Source organism: Ochlerotatus camptorhynchus, unplaced genomic scaffold, assembly GCF_037179485.1.
Source record: "Ochlerotatus camptorhynchus isolate MF236.1 unplaced genomic scaffold, CSIRO-AGI_Acam_v1.1 ptg000639l, whole genome shotgun sequence".
In the NCBI taxonomy this organism is placed as follows: Eukaryota; Metazoa; Arthropoda; class Insecta; order Diptera; family Culicidae; genus Ochlerotatus; species Ochlerotatus camptorhynchus.
Genome location: NW_027041118.1, coordinates 652,059 through 671,083, shown reverse-complemented (window position 1 = coordinate 671,083; position 19,025 = coordinate 652,059). Strand labels below are relative to the sequence as shown.

Here is a 19,025-nt window from a genome sequence, read left to right as displayed (position 1 = left end):
CGTTGGAGCTTGTTCGTAATTTCACGAGGCATCCTACCCTTGACGGCTATCGCGGTGTCATCTGCAAACAGAAAGAACACGCAACCGTCTCCTAGAGGAGGGATGTCCGACGTGTAGATGCTGTAAAGCAGTGGTCCCAGCAGACTCCCTTGCGGAACACCTGCTGGGATCGGAAATTGTCCCGAAAGGGAACTATTCAACGACACCCTGAACGACCTTTGCTGGAGATAGTTACGGGTGATTTTCACAAGGTATGGTGGAAAGTTGGAGTAACAAAGCTTGTATATAAGTCCGTCGTGCCAGACATTGTCAAACGCCTTTTCGACGTCTAACAAGGCCACGGCTGTGGACTTGGATACAGCTTTGTTACTCCGGATGTTATTCATCACCAGCACTAGCTGATGATTGGTGGAATGCCCCTTACGGAACCCGAACTGTTCCGGAAGAAGAATGTCATGTTCCTCCACAAACTTGTTTAGTCGGCTGAGGATCAATTTTTCGAACAGCTTGCTCAGCGCTGAGAGCAGGCTAATCGGTCTGTAGCTTGACGGTAGTGAAGGGTCTTTCCCAGGTTTGCGGATCGGGATGATTTTTGCCACCTTCCAGATGCTTGGAAAGTAGTGCAGCTCCAAGCATCTGTTGAAGGTGGCAGCTAGCAGCGAGTGCACCCTCGGGCTGAGATTTTTCAACGCTAGGTTGAATATTCCGTCAAACCCGGGAGCCTTCATGTTCTTACTGTATTTCAGCGCTGAGCAAATTTGTTCCTCTGTAATCCGTTCTTCTGGAGGGACGGCACAAGGGGAGGCATCTAACGTCAGGACGCACTGCGCAACCTGGTTCTCGAGTGGACTTGGGATTTTAGAGCCAAGCAAATGCGACTGGGCAATGTGCTCCCCAATCGCATTGGCCTTCTCTTCGTTGGTGATAAGCCGTTCGTCATTGACTCTAAGTGGTGGAATGGGCTTGGGGTGAGACTTCAGCACCTTGGCAACCTTCCAGAATGGTCTGGAACGGTCGTCCAGGTTCTGAACGAGCCGCCCGAAACTCTCGTTCCGGATTGAGACCATTCTGGAAGCGATCTGCCGATTCAGATCGACCATTTCGTATTTACGCTGCAGATCCCCAGTCCGCTGAAACTGGCGTCTACGAACATTTCTGAGCCGAATCAAGAGTTTGGTGTGGGAATCAATTGCTTGAAACTTACCCCTCACAGGAACTCGTCGAACGCACTCTTCGTCAGCCACGGATATGGCTTGATGGAGACCCTCCAGGGCCCGGTCGATGTCATCCACTGTGTCGAGCGGTGGGTTGTCGTCGATGTGGCGGTCGACCACGCGTCGAAACTGGACCCAGTTGACTCGATGGTAGTCCTTCCGCTGGCACGGTGCAGGGGCCACGTTGTAGCCCAGCTCGGTCAGCACCGGTTGGTGGTCCGAACTCAGGTCGTTGACGGCAACCGGCTTGGCTAATCTGGTGTTTGCCAAGAACAGGTCCAGCGTCGATGGGTTGCCCGTCGGTGATGTGAAGGTTGGTTCGTCCGGAAACCAGACGGAATAGAGACCATGCTGGGAATGGTCGAATAGCAGGCGGCCGTTCTGGTTTTGCTGGTAGTTCCGCCAGGCCTCGTGCCGGGCGTTCAGGTCCCCTCCGATTACAAAGCGGGCATTGGTGTGGGTTATGATGGCAAGGTCGTTCTTGAACTGCTGTGCTGTACCATTGCTAACGGTACATTGCCGGGGGCAGTAGACGGCGATGAACCGGACGTTTCCGGTCGATGTTTCCACCTCAACGCCGACGGCCTCGATGATGGAAGTGCGGTAGTGGGGTAGGGTGCAGTACTTGATGCCTTTCTTGATGATGACCGCGACACCGCCCCCCCTGGAGCTGGTGCGATCAAACCGGACAATGCTGTGGTCGGGCAGCCAGAAGCTGTCACCGGTCTTGAGGTGAGTCTCGGTGAGAAGGCCCACGTCGATGTCGTGCTTGCGGAGGAAGTCTGCAAGCTCAATGTTTTTCGCCCCTACGGAGCGAGCGTTCCAGTTGGCGATCTTTATGGGTTCACGGTCCATAATTAGCGACAAAGGAGATGATAGCTTGGAGCTGTTGTGTTCTTGTTGCGCAGGTGCGCTTGATGATGATGGCCTGGGCCAACAGTGTGACGATCTCATCCGTTGACAGCGGAGAATCGTCTGTAGCTTCACCGGTTGTACCGGCCAATCCCAGAGCAGGGGGATCCGTCGATGGCCTGGAGGCTTGACCGGGAGCTGCAGCGGCAGCCAACTGTTGGTTGAGCGGGAGCGGCGGCAACACTGGAATTGGCCGTGATTGGACCGGTGATAACGGAGGAAAGTTCTGCGCGTTGTTTTCTGGAACCTTCTTGCGACCGGGCTGGCGGTTGGACGAGGCCTTCTTCCGGATCTCGGCGTATTCGGCCCGCTTCGGACAGGCCTTACTTGTGGCCTTGTGGGCGGCACCGCAGTTGGCGCATGTGGGAGTGGCTTCCTCGATGCTGTCGCAGTTGTCGATCTTGTGGTTTTTGCCGCATTTGATGCAGCGGCTGGCCATGCGGCAATTCCTGGTGCCGTGCCCGAACAATAGGCAGTTCGAGCACTGAGTGACGCCACGGTGGGTGGGTTTATACCGCTCCCACTTCACTACGATGTGGAACAGTGTGCGTGTCGTCTGGAGATCCTTCACGGTTGTGGAGTTCTTCTCCAGATGGACCAGGTAGAGCTGGTCACGATACTTGATGGCCTTGCTGCGGGTCATCTTGTGGACTTCGACCGGCTTGAGGCCGTTCGCCTTAATCTCGTCCATTAAGGTGGTGGTGTCCATGTCGTGGAGCCCGCGCAGCACCACTTTCAGCGGCTTGGTGGCCTCGATGTCGTGGGAGAAGTACTCCAGCTTCATCCTGTCCAAGAGGGCCTGGACTGCGTTGTAGTGATTTTCGGCCGAGACCATCAGTTTGTAGCCTTCCGTGCACCGTTGAATGGTGCAGCGAAGGCCCTGCTTAATGTAGAAATCCAGCTGCTCCCATAGCCCGGGAGGTAAGCCCTTCACATAGAAGGGTGGCAACTTAACTTTTTTCGGCACCGTCTCAGGGTCCGACTGCGGCTGGGCTCCGTTCTGCAGGGCGGAGAACGGATTGTTGCTCAGCAGCTTTTTTGCTGCTGATAGGGTGGCGCTGCTGTCTTCAGGTCTGGGTCGTTTAGTTCCGGGAGGCCCCGGCTGCGGGTCCGCAACGCCTGTCGGGATGGGCAATGGGGTTTTCTTCTGCTTCTTCTGGGCTGGCTCGGTGGTCGCGCCGTCTCCTGGGAGAGTCTGTTTTCCCGGTAAACCGGCACTCGCGTTACCGCGCGATTTCTTACCCATGGCTGGGTCAGCGAGAGCGTCACTACACAACGCGGAGCTAATTCGACTTGCGAACGAACGAACGAAACTAGAGAGAATTCAAATCGACTGAACTGCTCAACAGTCTGGCAGCGAATCTCATGATGATGAGTGAGGCTAGACAGCAGCGCTCTTTTATATCTTTTCAGGTTAAAGCAGAATGATGTGCAACCAAGTGGTACTCGATTTTGACGACTGGGTTTGGGAAGAACGTTTATTTAATGAAAACAGTGATAAAATTACCACTTTTTACATGTACATTGGACAATGCTTGACATTAACATTTTTTATAGTTTCTTGTTAAACATCATTGGTTTTAAGCAATTGATGAAAGCAATTGATGCGTCGAAATATTTCTGATCGATTGGTGATAAAATTATTAAAATTGGTCCAGTGGTCGGTAAGTTATTAATGTTCAAAATCTTTCATAATTTTGTTTTTCACAAAGTGTACCCCCATATAGAAATCACAGACGTAGTCCTACGTCAAAAGACCTGCTTTTAATGAATTGAACCTAATTGGAGTTGGGAATCGTACACAGCGATTAATAAAAAGAACAATTACGATTTCACGACCAAGTTGAAATTAGTTCACTCATATTCTTGAAAACGTAGTTAACTCATAGACTGATTAATACTTTCCGAGCTTTAGCAGGAATTTGTTTTCTAATATGAGAAACATGTCAATGTACACATGCAATTAGTACGCGGAAAAAAGTTTTCATGTAGTTTCCATTGGGAATGCACATAATATTTTTTCATTAACAAAACCAATGATATCTATCTGAATTTCACATAACATTCATGTGATCACATGAGTTGTATATGATAAATCACTTAAATTTCATTTGACACATAAGGTTCATGTGATTTTGTGGTGCAATTCACAATTATGATATCACAAGAAAGTTATGTGGAATTCTTATGAAAATTTTCCATTGGATATGTGATTTATTCTTTGAGTGTATACTTCTAGAATGAGTAAATTTTTCGTCGATTTTTCTCATATTTGAAAAAAAAATGGAAAGGCTCGGAAAATTTTACTCAGTCTACAAGTAAACTACGTTTTCTGGAGTTTGAGTAATTTAAACTTAAATTTGAGTCGATCATATATGCCATGTATTGTGGAAATCTGTTAGTCACTTAGTACTAGTCCTTTTGCACGCCAGCAGCGGGGGAACGAGCACGTCTTAGTGAGAGATTCAACTTTCCACCACCTAAATATGGAGAAATCGACAATCCTAAGAGCAATTTATAAGCTTATTAATACGATTCTAAACACTTCGCGCTCAAAAAGTGTTTATGAAACAGGATCAGGGTTTCTGAAACGATTCAGATAGATCATCTAGAAATGGAGAGTACTGGACAACGAAGCCAAGTACGATTAATTGGCGCTAAACACTAACACTGTAGAAACGATTTTACAAAAACAGTTTTGATATAAGATATATCAAGCAACATATTAATTACATAATACGTATGCCATAAGGTACGTAGCATCCTGGAATACGCGGCCTCTGTCTGGACACCTTATCACGCATCGCTGATCATCAGAGTCGAAAGAATTCAGAAGGTTTTCACTCGATTCGCGCTGCGCAACCTTCCATGCAACGACCCACTAAATCTGCCTGACTACACTGCACGCTGTATGCTGATTGATTTGGAAACCTTACGTGCTAGGCGCACAAACACTCAGCAACTAGTTATTTTCGACTTACTGCGTGGCAACATTGATTGTCCTCAACTACTAAGGGAGAACAGCCCATAATGCACCCCTGGGGTAAAATGCCCACTTTTAGAAAAACAGCGATAACTTTTCCTCAGATGCATTTTCCGGGTAACGGTTTGTGATTGTTTTCAACTGGAGGTTTCACAAATAATTCTTGATCATAAAATCATGTATTGATCTGCTGATTCCTTAAAAAAATTACATTTTGTGCAAAACAGGACACAGTTGTTAAAATCATCGACTGTAAATTAAGCTTTTAACATCATATATCACAAAAAAAAATAACAAATTTACGTTTCGTATATTTTTTAGATATTTTACTTGATGAATCACAGTTTAACATTCTATTGAGATTTTGAGACCTTATTTCTGATGTAACATAAAGAAATAATCATTTGAAATACCGCATCCCTTTGCATTATCTACTTGCAGGGGTTATGGTTTTTTTTACCATGGGGTGCATTTTACCCCAATGTTGTGGTGCGTTTTGGCCATTGTTGTCGTGCGTCTTGTCCCAATGTTGTGAAGCATATTGCATCAAGAATCAGGCGTTTTACCCCGCTATCATTTTGGAAGCAATTTAGAAAATACCTTGAAAGTCATGGAAAATCATGCTTTTGTAGTTCTAAATCACTCGATCTTTGTAGAAAACATAGTAATGAACCGAACGCCATTACTTTCTTCTTGATTTTAGCTTCCATTCGCCAGCCATTGACGATTTTGCTTAAAGGGTGCGTTTTGCACCATCCTACCCTACAGGATGTCCCTTTATACGTTCCACCCCGACAGTTGAGGAGCTCACAACTTGTCGCTGTGCCGGCTCACCGGACTGGTTACGGTTTCAACAATCCATTCGATGCTTGTCTGCGAGCTTTTAACTATACAAACGAGGATTTCGATTTTGTGATTAGCAAAAGTACTTTTAAAAATAGGATTTAGATTATTAGGTAAAGTAGTCTGTACGATTTTTATTTTTTATCGAAGATGAAACAACAAATAAATAAATAAATATATTACCATAGCAACAGTTGCACATTCTTGCAATTTTCAATAGTAACCAGATTTAGCAGATTCGCATATGAAATTTCAATGGATTGGCTCGTTTAGAATTAATCTCCATCCGCTATGGACAGAGCTATAAGTGGTCAAAACCGGACCACTTTTCGTAACGCGGTCGCGGTTGAGTTTTTGTACCCCCAATATGTTGCCGAAAGACGTAATCCTACGTCAAAACGAGAAATTCGATCAAAGATCAATCAAATAAATTAAACGCACTTATCATCTAATTGCGTACAGTTCGGCTTTGGAACACTTTATTTTACATGATATGTTTGTTTGCGTTCCTTGATTTACTTTAAAGATAAATTACGTTACGAGTAAAAATAGTTATCGCTAAGTAGGTATGCACTGCAACCAGTAATTTGATCTTTTACTATACTAATATTGAACCGAATTTGAAACTATTGTCATTCTTTCTCTGGAATTTAACTCAGCCATTGTTGCCCAGCTGATCAACCTTCATATCAAAAGTAAGGCAGTTTGCACAACCTTTCTCAGCTGCAGGAATGGTAGAAACGTGAACAGTTGTATGCTTTGGCAGCATATCCTCGCATGTACATATGTGCCATGCTTCGAACAATAGTGGTGGCGGAGAGTGACTGATGAAAATTGATTGAAATTGTATAAATTTTTCATAATCAATATTGATTTGCTGTCGCTGTGGAGGCAGATTGGCGAGATATGAACGGGTGTAACGGAAACAAAGGCAGAGGATGGTTATTTGCAGCGCACTTGTGATTTTAACGCTTTTATTATGAAAATAAAGGGGGAGGGCATTCCACGGATCGTGAACTGTGCCATATGAAAAATGTCAATATTATTGCTTTATGGTGAATGGGTCAATCTACATGTTTGTAATATCCAACCGGAAAATGTAGGATTCTCAAACAGTTATATTAAGATGTACTGTGGAGGACGGAAGTTTGTTCGAAAAAATTGTAATAGATATTATTCATTCCAAAAATGTAGTTGTTTTACAATAACTGAAATAATTTTCAAAGGCCGTTCCCTATGTCTGATATCAGCTTAAAAAGTACCGCTGGGGGACATTTTCCCAAACACCCCAGATGCCAGTAAGCAATTCAACTCTCAGGTTGCACCAATCTATTTTCAGAACACACGGAACCATAAACATCTCCATTCCGGGGGGAGATTGTGTCCCACCACAATCGCAATTTCTCTCTCCGACCTTACTGCTCACCGCATACAAACGCGCGCGGTTTCTTCCGGCCCGTTCTGCCAGCCAGGCAGTAGTGCAATCACACCTGTAAGCGTGGGAAGGCCCGGTTCTCGTTCATTGGTTTCTGATTTTTGGAGGGCAATAAATTTCCTGCTAGCTTTCAGCCCGTGCTCGGGGAAGGCGTAACTTTGCTCACCGAATCACCCGATCAATGGAGCAACTTTCCTAATACCGTGGCACAAAGTCCACTCCTCGAGCTGGGTGGTTCGAAATTTGAGTGTGCTTTATGGTGCGTAACTCTATAAACTACAATATGTCCTGGTGGTTTTTCGAAGCCTTACGGAAGGTGCTGATGGTTTCGAGTAAATGACTTTGCTTTTATTGATCTTCCAGTTGGTATTTGCTAAAATATAGAAACACTTGTTCTAGGGAGGTTTGTCCCAAGGCATAATCTTCGATTTCGAGCTCCTCCCGGGATGATTCCATCAGCCCAAACATCGCTGACCAGCGCAGACCGGATTGAGGAATGTGAAAGCTTAACGAATCCAAATACTCCTCCCTGCAAAGAACGAGAATTGTAAATACAAAGATTTGAGCTCATCAAAGATGCTCACTTTAATACTGCTCCGGTGAACTTCCAATCAACGAATTGCTTCACCTTATCTACTCTCTTTCGAAGATCTCCGGAAGGTTCCCGCTTTACCTTCATGGTCAACAGGAATCCCTCGGAGAACTTATTCTTCAAGTGCTGCGTAGATCCCAAACACTTGAACTCTCCATTAACCATAATGGCCAGTCTCGTGCACAGTGCTTCGCACTCCTCCATACTGTGCGAAGTCAGCACAATGGCCTTCCCCGCTTCCCTAATCTTACATATCACATTCCAAAACTGTCGCTTAGCCCCCGGATCCATCCCCGTGGTAGGCTCGTCCAAGTACACCACCGCCGGATTGCCCATCAGTGCCAGCGCCGTGCTCAGCTTCCGCTTGTTTCCTCCGCTGTACTCCTTCGTCTTCTTGTCGATGTGCTTCATGAAGTTCAACTCCTCCGCTAGCGTTATCGAAACGCTGTTCAACTCAGCGTCCTTCACGCCGCGCAACAATGCAAACATCTTGAGAGTTTCCCTTCCGGTCATATCCTCCAGCAAGGCATCGAACTGGGGACAGTATCCGATTTGTTGATGAGCTCGGTTCATATTCGTCTGCAGACTGATTCCGTTGACCCAAGCCTGACCGCTGGAGATACTCTCATCCCCCGTCATCATCTTGAACGTCGAAGTCTTCCCCGCCCCGTTGATTCCGAGCAATCCGAAGCACTCCGAATGACGAATTCCAACGGACAGTTTGTTCACGGCTCGGAATTTCCTGTAGTACTTGGACAGATCCTTCAGAACTAGGTTATAACTGTCGATTTCTGGTTGAACCATTGCGTGGATACGTTGCTGTTCAGCCAGAACATCCGAATCCAACTCCGAGACATCCCCTTCCTCGCTTACCTTGCCTCGTCGGTCGAATATTCGCTTCAACACGCGGAACTCGATCAGCATGATCAACGCAAACGCCACGATCCCAATCCCAACAAAAAACATCAAATTCCTATTGATACCTCCTTCGTCAAATGTGAAGATCTCCTGTCCACAGCACTGTGGCAAAAGCAGACACAAAAGCTCCTTCGTACACATTGGAACCAGGTCACACTGCTTCTCGCATATAGCTTCAGTACTGGCCACTCTGTTCAGATTATTCAAACTATGACACAGAACAAAGTTCGGGAAGAACATAAACACCCACTCCAACGTATTCGCCACGTTCTCCAGATCGATTCCTTCAAATTTCAGCAGAGTTACGGCAGTGAAAAACACTGTTCCGGAGATGATGTTCAAGAGCATCATCTTGACGAATCCGGTCGCAGGAACGTCAAACAGGTAGGAGAACAGATAGGTCATCGGAATGACTGCGAAACCAAACAGAACCACTACTAAGAAAACCCGACTTAACTGTTCAAAGTTTGACCAACCATCCTGCTGGATGGCAGCTACCGATGCCACGTAGAATAGACTAACGACTACGAATATCAGGTAATCCCAGAGGAAAGAAACGGTCCAGAACAGGGCAACGTTAACTCCACTGACGAACTGGAGCAGCTTAGAACGGGTGGTTCGTTCTCGGATGTAGAACATGATGTACAGGGCCGCTACGAAGGCCATCGCGAAGCCGGTGTTGAAGGCCAGCTGGAAGCCGGAGTTGGCTCCGGTTTCCAATTGATCGAAGCGGGTCATCAACTGGAACGGAAGGGGTTTGTTCGTGATCTGAATCTCGCAATCCGGGCAGGATGATTTCAGGAGGCCATTGAACAGGATGTTGATGGCTAGAGGAGCACTATGGTAGGCCTTGTTATTGAACCAAGCCGTTGGTCTAGTAGCGTTGATGGTTGCACCTACCCAGTAACGGGTGTTGACGGTTGCGATCGACTCCGTGGATTTCTGAAGGATGAAATCGACCATGTCAGCTTCGGTTACTACCAATTTGTGGTTTGGGTTGAGCTTGCTGAATAGGGTTTGATAAGCTTCGGTAACGGAGCTGTTGGACAGTTGATCTTCCAGAACGGTAACCGAATGGGTGTAGGATTCCAGTTTGATGTCCAAGGCAGGCAAGTCCCGGCCAGCCGATGAGTTTAGGATGATGATGTAGGTCATCAACACGAATACGATCGGTATGAGGATCTGCATGGAGAGGGTTATCAAGCTGCGGAAGGTGACTAGGAACTTCTTCAAGAACTGAGCTTTGATCTGGTTGAAGAGCAGGCGGTTTCCAGTTAGGAGGTGTAGGTTATCCAAGGCATCTGAGGGGTTGGGGAAATTATCGGTTTGCAAGCGTTAAAAGAATAGAGAAAAAGAACTTACATTCGTTGGTTCCTGCGTTGAAGACCGTTGAATTATCTGAAAGATTCTTCTCGAAAGAATCACTTCCAGATCGAAGAAACACCTCTTCCATGGTTGTGAATGATATTCCGAAGCTGGAAATGCCACAGGACGACATCTGGCCCTCCAGGTTCTCCAGCATCGGTTGGAACTGTTTTACGTATTCCTCTCGCAACACTAGGGATAGCTCGGTCCCGATGTCAGTCTCCACCTCTACATCAGGAATGTGGTTCCTCAAAATCTTCAGTAGTTGATCTTTATCACAGTTTAGCTCTTTTACGCAAATCAATCTATATCCTGCGCCAAAAGACTTTTTCAAAAAGAACGGCGATCCGACGGCTTTGAGTTGCCCCTCAGCCATGATGGCGATCCTATCCCCCAAAACATCGGCTTCGTCCATGAAATGCGTAGACAAAAGTACAGTCCTGCCTAGCTTCTCCTTCTGCAGCAGCTCCCAGAGAGCTCTCCGTGCAGATGGATCCATTCCTGAACTCGGTTCGTCCAGCAGAACCACCTTGGATCCTCCACAAAGTGCTACCCCTACAGCCAACTTCCGTTTCATACCTCCGGATAGGGTATGAGACTGAGCGTTCATCTTGTCTGCCAGCTCCAACAAGTTTACGTATTTCTCAATTTCCGACGTGACATCTTTGTCACTCACGCCTTTTAATTTGGAAAAGAACTTTACGTGCTCGGCGACAGTCAGTTCGTTGAACAGGACATTGTGCTGCGGGCACAAGCCCAGCGATAGCCGAGCTCCTTCAATATCTGTTCGGATATCATGTCCGTTGATCAATGCCGTCCCGGAACTTGGCGAAAACATTCCCGTCAACATGGACATGGTGGTTGTCTTTCCTGCACCGTTATGCCCCAAAAGGACTGTAATCTGATCCTCGTACATGTTCAAATCCAGACCTTCAACGGCCACCTTCTTACCGTACACCTTCCGCAAGTTCCGAATCCGGATGCCCGCTTGCTCGATGGAAGGTTCTTCTTCGATGAATTTGGACTGTACTGATTTAACAACGCCATTCTGTCCAACATATTCGTCACCGACTTTGTTCCTCTTCCAAAACTCCCTGGTGAACAGGAAATACCACGGTTTTGCAACGCCAAATTCCCCGGGCATGATCTGTTCGAAGTACAGTGCGATCCCTAGATAGATTAGCGCATCAACCAGCATCATTACCATCACCACTCCAACGCTTAATCCATCGTTCATGGTTGACGGCGAGAATAGATTGTACCACTGCAGTCCCTCCTGGTTGCCTTCGAAGCGGACAATGTTCAACACTCCGTACGACATGGCCGTATTTGAAAGCAGACACAGCCCGATCTTGGACCCCGTTTCCATGTCGTCGTAGTTGCGAACCGTGATATTGTACGGCATCATCAGCAGGAACCACATGAGCCCAGCAATTCCGGCTGCCGTGTTTGCTGCAAAATAAGGGAGTTATTTGATGCGGGTTTATTTAGGAACCACAAAAGGCGTTCACCTTTGTTGAAAAACACGCTCATCATGAAGCAGAAGCAGATGGTTGCGATGGAGAATGCCAGCAGGAACAGCCATAGAACCGACCAATCGGTGAACTGAAGGACCGCTTGATCCGTGTTGGTCGTCAGGTTGGCGGTCATCAGAAGTGTTACCAGAGAGATGGTGATCAGCAGAAGAAGCAAGCAGCGGACGAACCAAGCTGTCCAGTGCAGCCAGTTTGATAGACCCATGATCTTCATGGCTTCCTTGAGCTGGCGTTCCTTCTCGATGGTGATGTACTTAACCGTGTTGATGCAGGTGTAGAAGAAGGCAATCAGGATGATCAGCGGCAGCAGCTGTTCCATTGCCGGGAGGAGTTTGTCCTCGTGGAACGGCGGGTAAGGGATGCGCTGGAAATGAGTACTGGGATGATGCCTCTGCAGATAAAGGTGAGGGTTTGCAATGAACTTACCCTTAACCGGACTTCTTTCGTATTGATCTCCGGGTCATGAACTGCTACGATGGCGGCAGACAACGCAGTCTGCATCCCGATGAATCCCTCGTTGTAGTAGCTGGGACCGCCACCATCGCTGAAATCCTTGTTACGGATACCGGGGGAAAACGGTACTACAAGCAGGTTTGTTCTCCAATTGCCAAACAACCATCTCCACTGTCTCGTTTCCGCTGGAAATCGCAACGAAAAGTGGATCCTCTCCGGAAGCGTTGTGATGTTCTGTAGAAATAGGAAGCAATCAAAAATAAGGGGCTGGGGGAGGGTATGGATCAAAGTAGTTTACCGCTAAGTTATCGTCAAACTCAACTCCTACGAAGTAGTTCTGCTGGACTAGCAGACCCTCGAGGTCCCTTGAACTGGCATAGCTCTCAAGCGAGAGGGGTGTGGTGCTAAAGAAGTGGTTCTCCAAGGTATCGTTCATTAAGGCCTCCAGAACGTCATTCTTTGGTGAGTATGCTACTCTGGGGATAACCGGTGGTGTTTGAAAGCTGTAAGAAACTTGAGCTAGGAAACATGACTTCTACTTGGATTATCGAAATAAATTACTCTAAATTGGAGTAGGAGTTCGCTGTCAATGGATCGAAAATCGTTGGATTGTCAATCTTCTTCGGATCCACCAATCCTCGCACCAAAATGAGCATTGAGCAACATAGCACCGGTATCAGAATTTCGAAAATCGTCTGTATGTAGTGCCTCTTCTGGATGGTCCAGTTCTTCCACAGCAGCAACTGTAATTTATTCCAGCTGCTAGTCATCTTCCTTCCGGTGTTGACTCACAAAAGGCAGATACTGGAAAATTTGAACACATTCAAGCCGTTATCAGCAGCTACACGGTTGGCTAATTTTGCATGATGTCGTCGCTCGTCACTATCAATTTCCCACGCCAAAGAAACAAACAAACAAACGTCGGGCACTTCAGTTGTTCGGAACCGTTCGTGGGGAAGCAGTGCCAAATTTACGCTATCAAACACACTTGGATGATAAGACAAATTTTCTGCTGAATCACTGACCTATTCCTTCCCGGAGGGAATGCTGTCGTCTCGCACTTGCTGTATCACACTTTCATCAACCCCAAAAGTTAACGCGACCACGATGCCGGAAATCAAATATGCAACAGTTACGAACTGCCTAGTGTAGGACCACAAAAACAGAAATCGATTGAAATGGGTAACCGGTGATGGCAAGGACGCGACGGAATGGAATGGGTTGTGAAGGTCAACACCGGTGCTGACCGACAACGACGATGGTGGTGACGCACCGAGTGTTAGCAATCGACTAAAGAGCTATTTGTGCTGGTTACATACTAGATGGTTCGTTCACACTTAGAATAGGTCGGTAAATGAACTACATATATGCGACGGTTGATGATGCACGCGACGCAGATTACCGCTACCGACCACATTGCGTTATCAATGATAATGAGCGTAATCAAAGTGTGCGTTGGATATAGGGGAAAGGCCGGAGAAGGGAATGGCACGAAAAGGTGATATTTGGTGGTATATTTACTAGGGTGGTTCAAAATATCGAATTTGGTCCACCAAGCTCAATCGAATTCAAAGCAGGCCCTGGTAATCGGATGCGAACTCATACTGCAGTTTAGATGGGAATTACTATGAAAAAAGTGAACTTTTGCTCTCATCGTTCCAACTCTTGGCTGTAAAGATTTTCGGAAAAGTTTGCTCTCTTTACTTATGTGAAATTTTCCCAGCTGTAACTTTGCTAAAGACAGCATTGAACGTCAGGATAATTCAGTGCCAACATTTCAAAGGGGCGTAATTGCATATGTAAACAATGGCTTTAGGCGTCGATTTCTCGCAACTAAAAGATCGCTCATAAAAAGTAATTACACCGACAGGTAGATGAATGTTTCCTCTACGAGCAAGCATTGTTAATTTGGAGAAGTGAGCTTTTATTTGCGAGAAATCGACGGCTAAAGCCATTGTTTACAAAAGCAATTACCCCCTTTTGAAATGTTGGCACTGAATTGGTGAATAAATGATTACGAAGATGATTTTTTTGACATGCTCAGCAGGCAACATTGGTGTTCTTGGTGCGAAGAATGGGACAAACAATCCAGGCTACTATTCCATGAGTGCAAGATGCAGTCGATTAATCAGAAAGTTATCGGCTTCCAAATAAATTAATAACTAATTATCTTGAAGTCTAATCAAAAAGTGGTCTTGAGCAAAGTTGTAGCTAACATAAGAACATAAAGCAAGCTTTTTTGAAAATCATGATAGTGAAGGGTACCCAAGTAACAAGTCAAGCTGAACAGTAAAGGTACCCAAGTAACAAGTCAAGCTGAATAGTAAGAACAGAAGCTGGTTAACACCAGGCTGAATATAAAGTTGATTAGTAGTGAATATAGCGAATTGTATTCCCATAATTCAACCTCAATTTAGCTGAACTAAAGACTGAACAAGGCTTATTCAAGCTTAACACTACTCCACAAATCAGCATTGCGCTTCAAATATTTTGATTCCATGATAGAAGAATATTCTAAGTAAGAATTCAAGCTGAACAGTATCCAAGTAACCATAGGCACGTTATGTCACCTTTTTGGCTATATACAGCTGAACAACGGCTATACCAGTGTTTTCTAGATCTGATGAGGCCCGTACATAGCCAAAAACACGGTCAACACCATTTTGGAAATGAGGGTTCCAAACTGGAGAAGCATATTCCAATTTCGTTCGTATCAGGGAGCAATATAGTGATTTCAGGCAGTAAACATCTTGCAACTTTTTTGTCACCCGAAAAAATAAAGCCAAGGTTTCGTGAGGCTTTCGTGACAAGGTACGACAAATGCAGCTTGAACGTGAGTTTTTCGTCAATAATCACCCCTAAATCTTTAACCTGGTTTTCCCTCTGCAATTGAGTGCCCATCAAGGAATAGCCGAAGGTAAACTGGATCGTCTTTCTCGAAAATGTGACTACAGTACATTTACTGGAATTTAAGAGCATGCAATTCTTACATAACCTTTGAATTGTCTCCAGGACGTCTTGTAGCTCCATAGCATCTTGTAACGATTTCACGTGTCATGTAGATTTTCAGATCATCAGCAAAGGATAAACGATGGGATTTCAGCACCTGGTTGACTTCGTTGATATACAACAGGAAGATCAATGGTCCAAGATGGCTACCTTGAGGAATACCAGACAGAGCGGGGAATGGAACTGACAATTCATCAATAATTTTGGTTCTGATTCTGCTGCCACAGAGATACGATCGGAACCAATGCAGTAGGGAACCACCGATGCCAAGCCGTTCCAACTTTGCTACAGCAATATCGTGGTTGATTCTGTTGAATGCTGCCGATCAACCCATATATATATATATATATATATATATGACGCCAGTTTGCGATCCAGCTGTAAACCCGTCGATGATGGTGTCCTAGAAGGGCGGTCAGCATGAGCATGAACTGCTACTCTGTTATTTCCAGACCAGCTGTTATTACACAGAGAACCAATAGACGATGCTTGGGACTAGAAATCATCCTCAATGTGTAAAAACTGGTGATCTCAAACTAGGCAATACCAGCGCCGGCCGCGCTCGAACACAGGTCAAGAAAGGAAGGGGTAGAATGTTTTGACGTGACACTCGCTTTTATGGAAGCCGAGAACACCTCTGCACTTCCACGAGGAATCAGTGGGATATGGGTAATAGGGTTAGGTTTGCAGCAGGGTTCGTTTTGGTAAACGATAAGCTTAATTGATGTCCTAACAATCATATAACACGAAGGAGCTTTGGATTGAACCCACGGTCTTCAGCTCAGTAAGCAAAAACGTTTGCCACTAGGCAGACAAGTTCCTTTTCAATCATTGAGTTGCTGCTATTACCATGTAGTCATGTTAACAAATAAAACGATTGACGAATCTTGAATGTGGATGGGCTTGAGATTAGACTCATGATGTTCTGCTCAGTAAGCAAAAACAGTTACTCTAAGGCCACCGAGCTCCTCATATCACATTATACCGTTACTCAAGTTGTTATAACTATTCAAACCCGGCACCGATGACAACGAAAAGTTTTAAAAAATGCACGATAAACATACATTACCATACATTTTTAATATGAAAGGACCTGGAACCGCGTTTTTCTGCTCGGTAAGCAAGCCACTGCTACCGACGATCTTTCAAATCCGAAAACTAAAAGCTACGAAAAAGTACTTAGGCCTTCATTAAGTTCCACTTTCACGCGACATTCAATGTTTCGATTTGCTCTTTGCGCATTGTTCAGGCAATCATAACAAGCTATGACCGACGTGACGGTTGTTTAAGCCCTGGTTAAAGAAGCTATTCAAATGGAATTACGTTCTCGAATTTCACATGGTATATAATGAACAACATACACAATAATACATATAGTTTCAACGGTTGATGGTTAATTTTAAATATACTAACGGTACTGCCTACGGCGACTACGACGGTGATTAAGACAGCGACTACGACGGCGCCTACGACAACAACAACAGCAAATTTGTAACTTACCATTTGTCTAGGATATAACACCATGTCTGCTATCTGTCACTTTTTGCAAAAATATCTAATTGCAATTACCTTTATTGTAATACTTCCTGCATTGCCATGGTCGTCTGAGAAGAGGTTCGCGACTAGTGCTTTCCTCAGGAACCGTTCACGGTCACCAGCTACCGCCCGTCCAGTCTTGGACGTATCCAGCGAGCTTGCTCACAATCTCCGACAATGGCGAGAGACCAGCTGACGAGCACTTTTCAAGCCGTAAACTTGCTGATTCACGGCATCGTCGGCCACCGAATCACCACCAAAACTCGCGACGGACACATTATCAGCTCTTTCTCCGGCTAATTTGCCAACCGGATCGTGCTCAAACTCGCACACTCGAGGTGATGATTTACAGCGTTTGAGGAACACGGATGGGATGCCTTCCGGCCCAGTTGTTAAGTTTAGGTGAACTTTTCAGACAACATTCGACAGATGTCAGAAATGGAATCAGCTACATTTCCGTTTCGAGAAATTGAGAATGGTAGACCGTTGTCCATTAGTTGTTCATTAACAAGTCTCCAGAACGCCTTAGGGTTACGCTTTAGTTTAGTCTGCACACCACATTGATAGACCAGAAAGCAGCGACGTGCTAATCGTTTGTATCGATGGTTAAGCATCACGTAATGGTTCCTCAGTGAAATCGACCGGTGCTTCGAAAACCTACGCAAAGCTGCTCCGGTACTTTCCTGGAGGATGAAAGAACTTTCTTTGGGACATGTCGCTCGATCAAGTAGCCCAACACATTTGAAAAACCTGTAGTGGCGATATCAGCGTCATCTGTCCCGAAGATTTCATCCCAGTTGATACCATCAAGGACATTGATAATACCATCATAGTCGGCATTATTGAAGTCATAGTAAGTGGATAGAGGAACTATGGCAGGTTCAGCCAACGCCATTTAGATACTGCTACTAGGACGCCTCCACCGGAAGGCTGTTTAAGGGACTGCGGTCGCATCGAAATACCGTCGCGTAACGGCTGGTCCTCTGGAGTGTGAATTGGAGCTTGAGGTGGGGATAACAATACAAATATTTAAATTTAATTTTTCCTCATGAAGGAAAAGCAGGCCCATAACAAATATTATATATAAAGCGGTCTTCCATGCAATTTTTTAACTAAATCTAGAAGGCTGAACAAGGGTTGAAAAAGACTTTTAAGTATATTGCCTTAAAAAGCTCAACATGTATATAACTTTTAAGCTTTCGGTTGATTAAAATCGCCAGGTTTAGATGTTTAAAAGCTGAACAAAGGTTAACGCGGTCTATGTACAACAATTATTCAAACTAAAACTGAATTGAAATCGTTTAAATAACACTGACAACAAAAACTTTTCCCATAGTAATTCCCATTTAAACTACAAAGGACCAGTGCAGTATGAGTTTTCATCCAAATGAGCTCAAGTTTTGGGAGAATGATCAGGGCCTGATTTGGAATCGATTTTGGTTGGTGGAGCAAAATCGATATTTTGAGCCACCCTAATATTTACATTGTCAGCAGCTGTTTGGGGGGATTTGTTACAAGTACGTTGAATAATTCCTTATCACCCATATGGCTTCATCGATATCGTTAGTTGACATCTTGAACAATCATAATCGATTTAATTTTATTTAATTGATTTTATTTATTGTGTCAACCCACATAGACTAGTACAAATACATGTACAGTCTTTTTTTTAATTCTTTGAAAAAAGTAAGAAGTACAATTCAGCACTGTCTGCTTTCGCAGCTTTCTTCTAATGCGTTATGACTCCGTTTAACCGAGTTAACATATTGTTTTAGTTTATGTCGAGATTGTATCGCAGTATTGATTGCAAGAGGTCATCATGCGATGTAATGGCCCTTATTTTGCATAAATTGTGCGATGCTGGTTTATGGCAAATACATTTCGGTTTCGGAGTTGCCGAGTAGATACTTAGAAATTTAATTTTGATAAAAGCACTGCAAAACGATATCGTTTACAAATGAAACCTTTGTTTTGTTTTTCTACTGATTATAATCTCTCTTCGTGCGTGATTGGAGAGGGAGACCATACAATGCTACAATATTCCAGTATTGACGTCACATAGGCAATATATAGTGCTTTAATTGTGTTTGGGTCCTGAAAGTTATACCAAAAGCGCTTGATAAAGCCTAGCATGTTATTTGCCCTAGATTGGAGTCTAACATAACTCTTTCACATTTTTTAGCATTTTGATTTCCTAATGCAATTGAAATATTTGATGTTGTTCTTTTTC

At 44.9% G+C, this 19,025-nt stretch overlaps 2 protein-coding genes across 3 annotated transcripts in view; one reads left to right on the top strand and one right to left on the bottom strand.

The window, feature by feature from the left end:
• Window positions 1-19,025, top strand: part of RhoGEF3 (Rho guanine nucleotide exchange factor 3) — a 623,028-nt gene that overhangs the window by 228,182 nt on the left and 375,821 nt on the right. The window lies entirely within an intron of this gene.
• On the bottom strand, window positions 7,721-13,089 carry LOC135714305 (phospholipid-transporting ATPase ABCA3-like). The gene is made up of 7 exons (XM_065237642.1): window positions 12,812-13,089; window positions 12,549-12,753; window positions 12,224-12,484; window positions 11,774-12,161; window positions 10,260-11,714; window positions 7,972-10,198; window positions 7,721-7,916 (listed from the first exon to the last, which is right to left on the bottom strand). Exons 1-7 carry the CDS (start codon window positions 13,018-13,020, stop codon window positions 7,736-7,738), a joined length of 4,926 nt encoding a protein of 1,641 aa, XP_065093714.1. The 5' UTR covers window positions 13,021-13,089; the 3' UTR covers window positions 7,721-7,735.

Excerpts from the sequence above, each read along its gene's own strand:
- LOC135714305 (XM_065237642.1), bottom strand. The coding sequence starts at position 13,020 with ATGACTAGCAGCTGGAATAAATTACAGTTGCTGCTGTGGAAGAACTGG. Across the intron at positions 12,754-12,811 it reads AACTCCTACTCCAATTTAGA|CTTTCAAACACCACCGGTTA; the intron begins GTAATTTATTTC and ends AGTTTCTTACAG. Across the intron at positions 10,199-10,259 it reads CAACGCAGGAACCAACGAAT|ATGCCTTGGATAACCTACAC; the intron begins GTAAGTTCTTTT and ends CCAACCCCTCAG.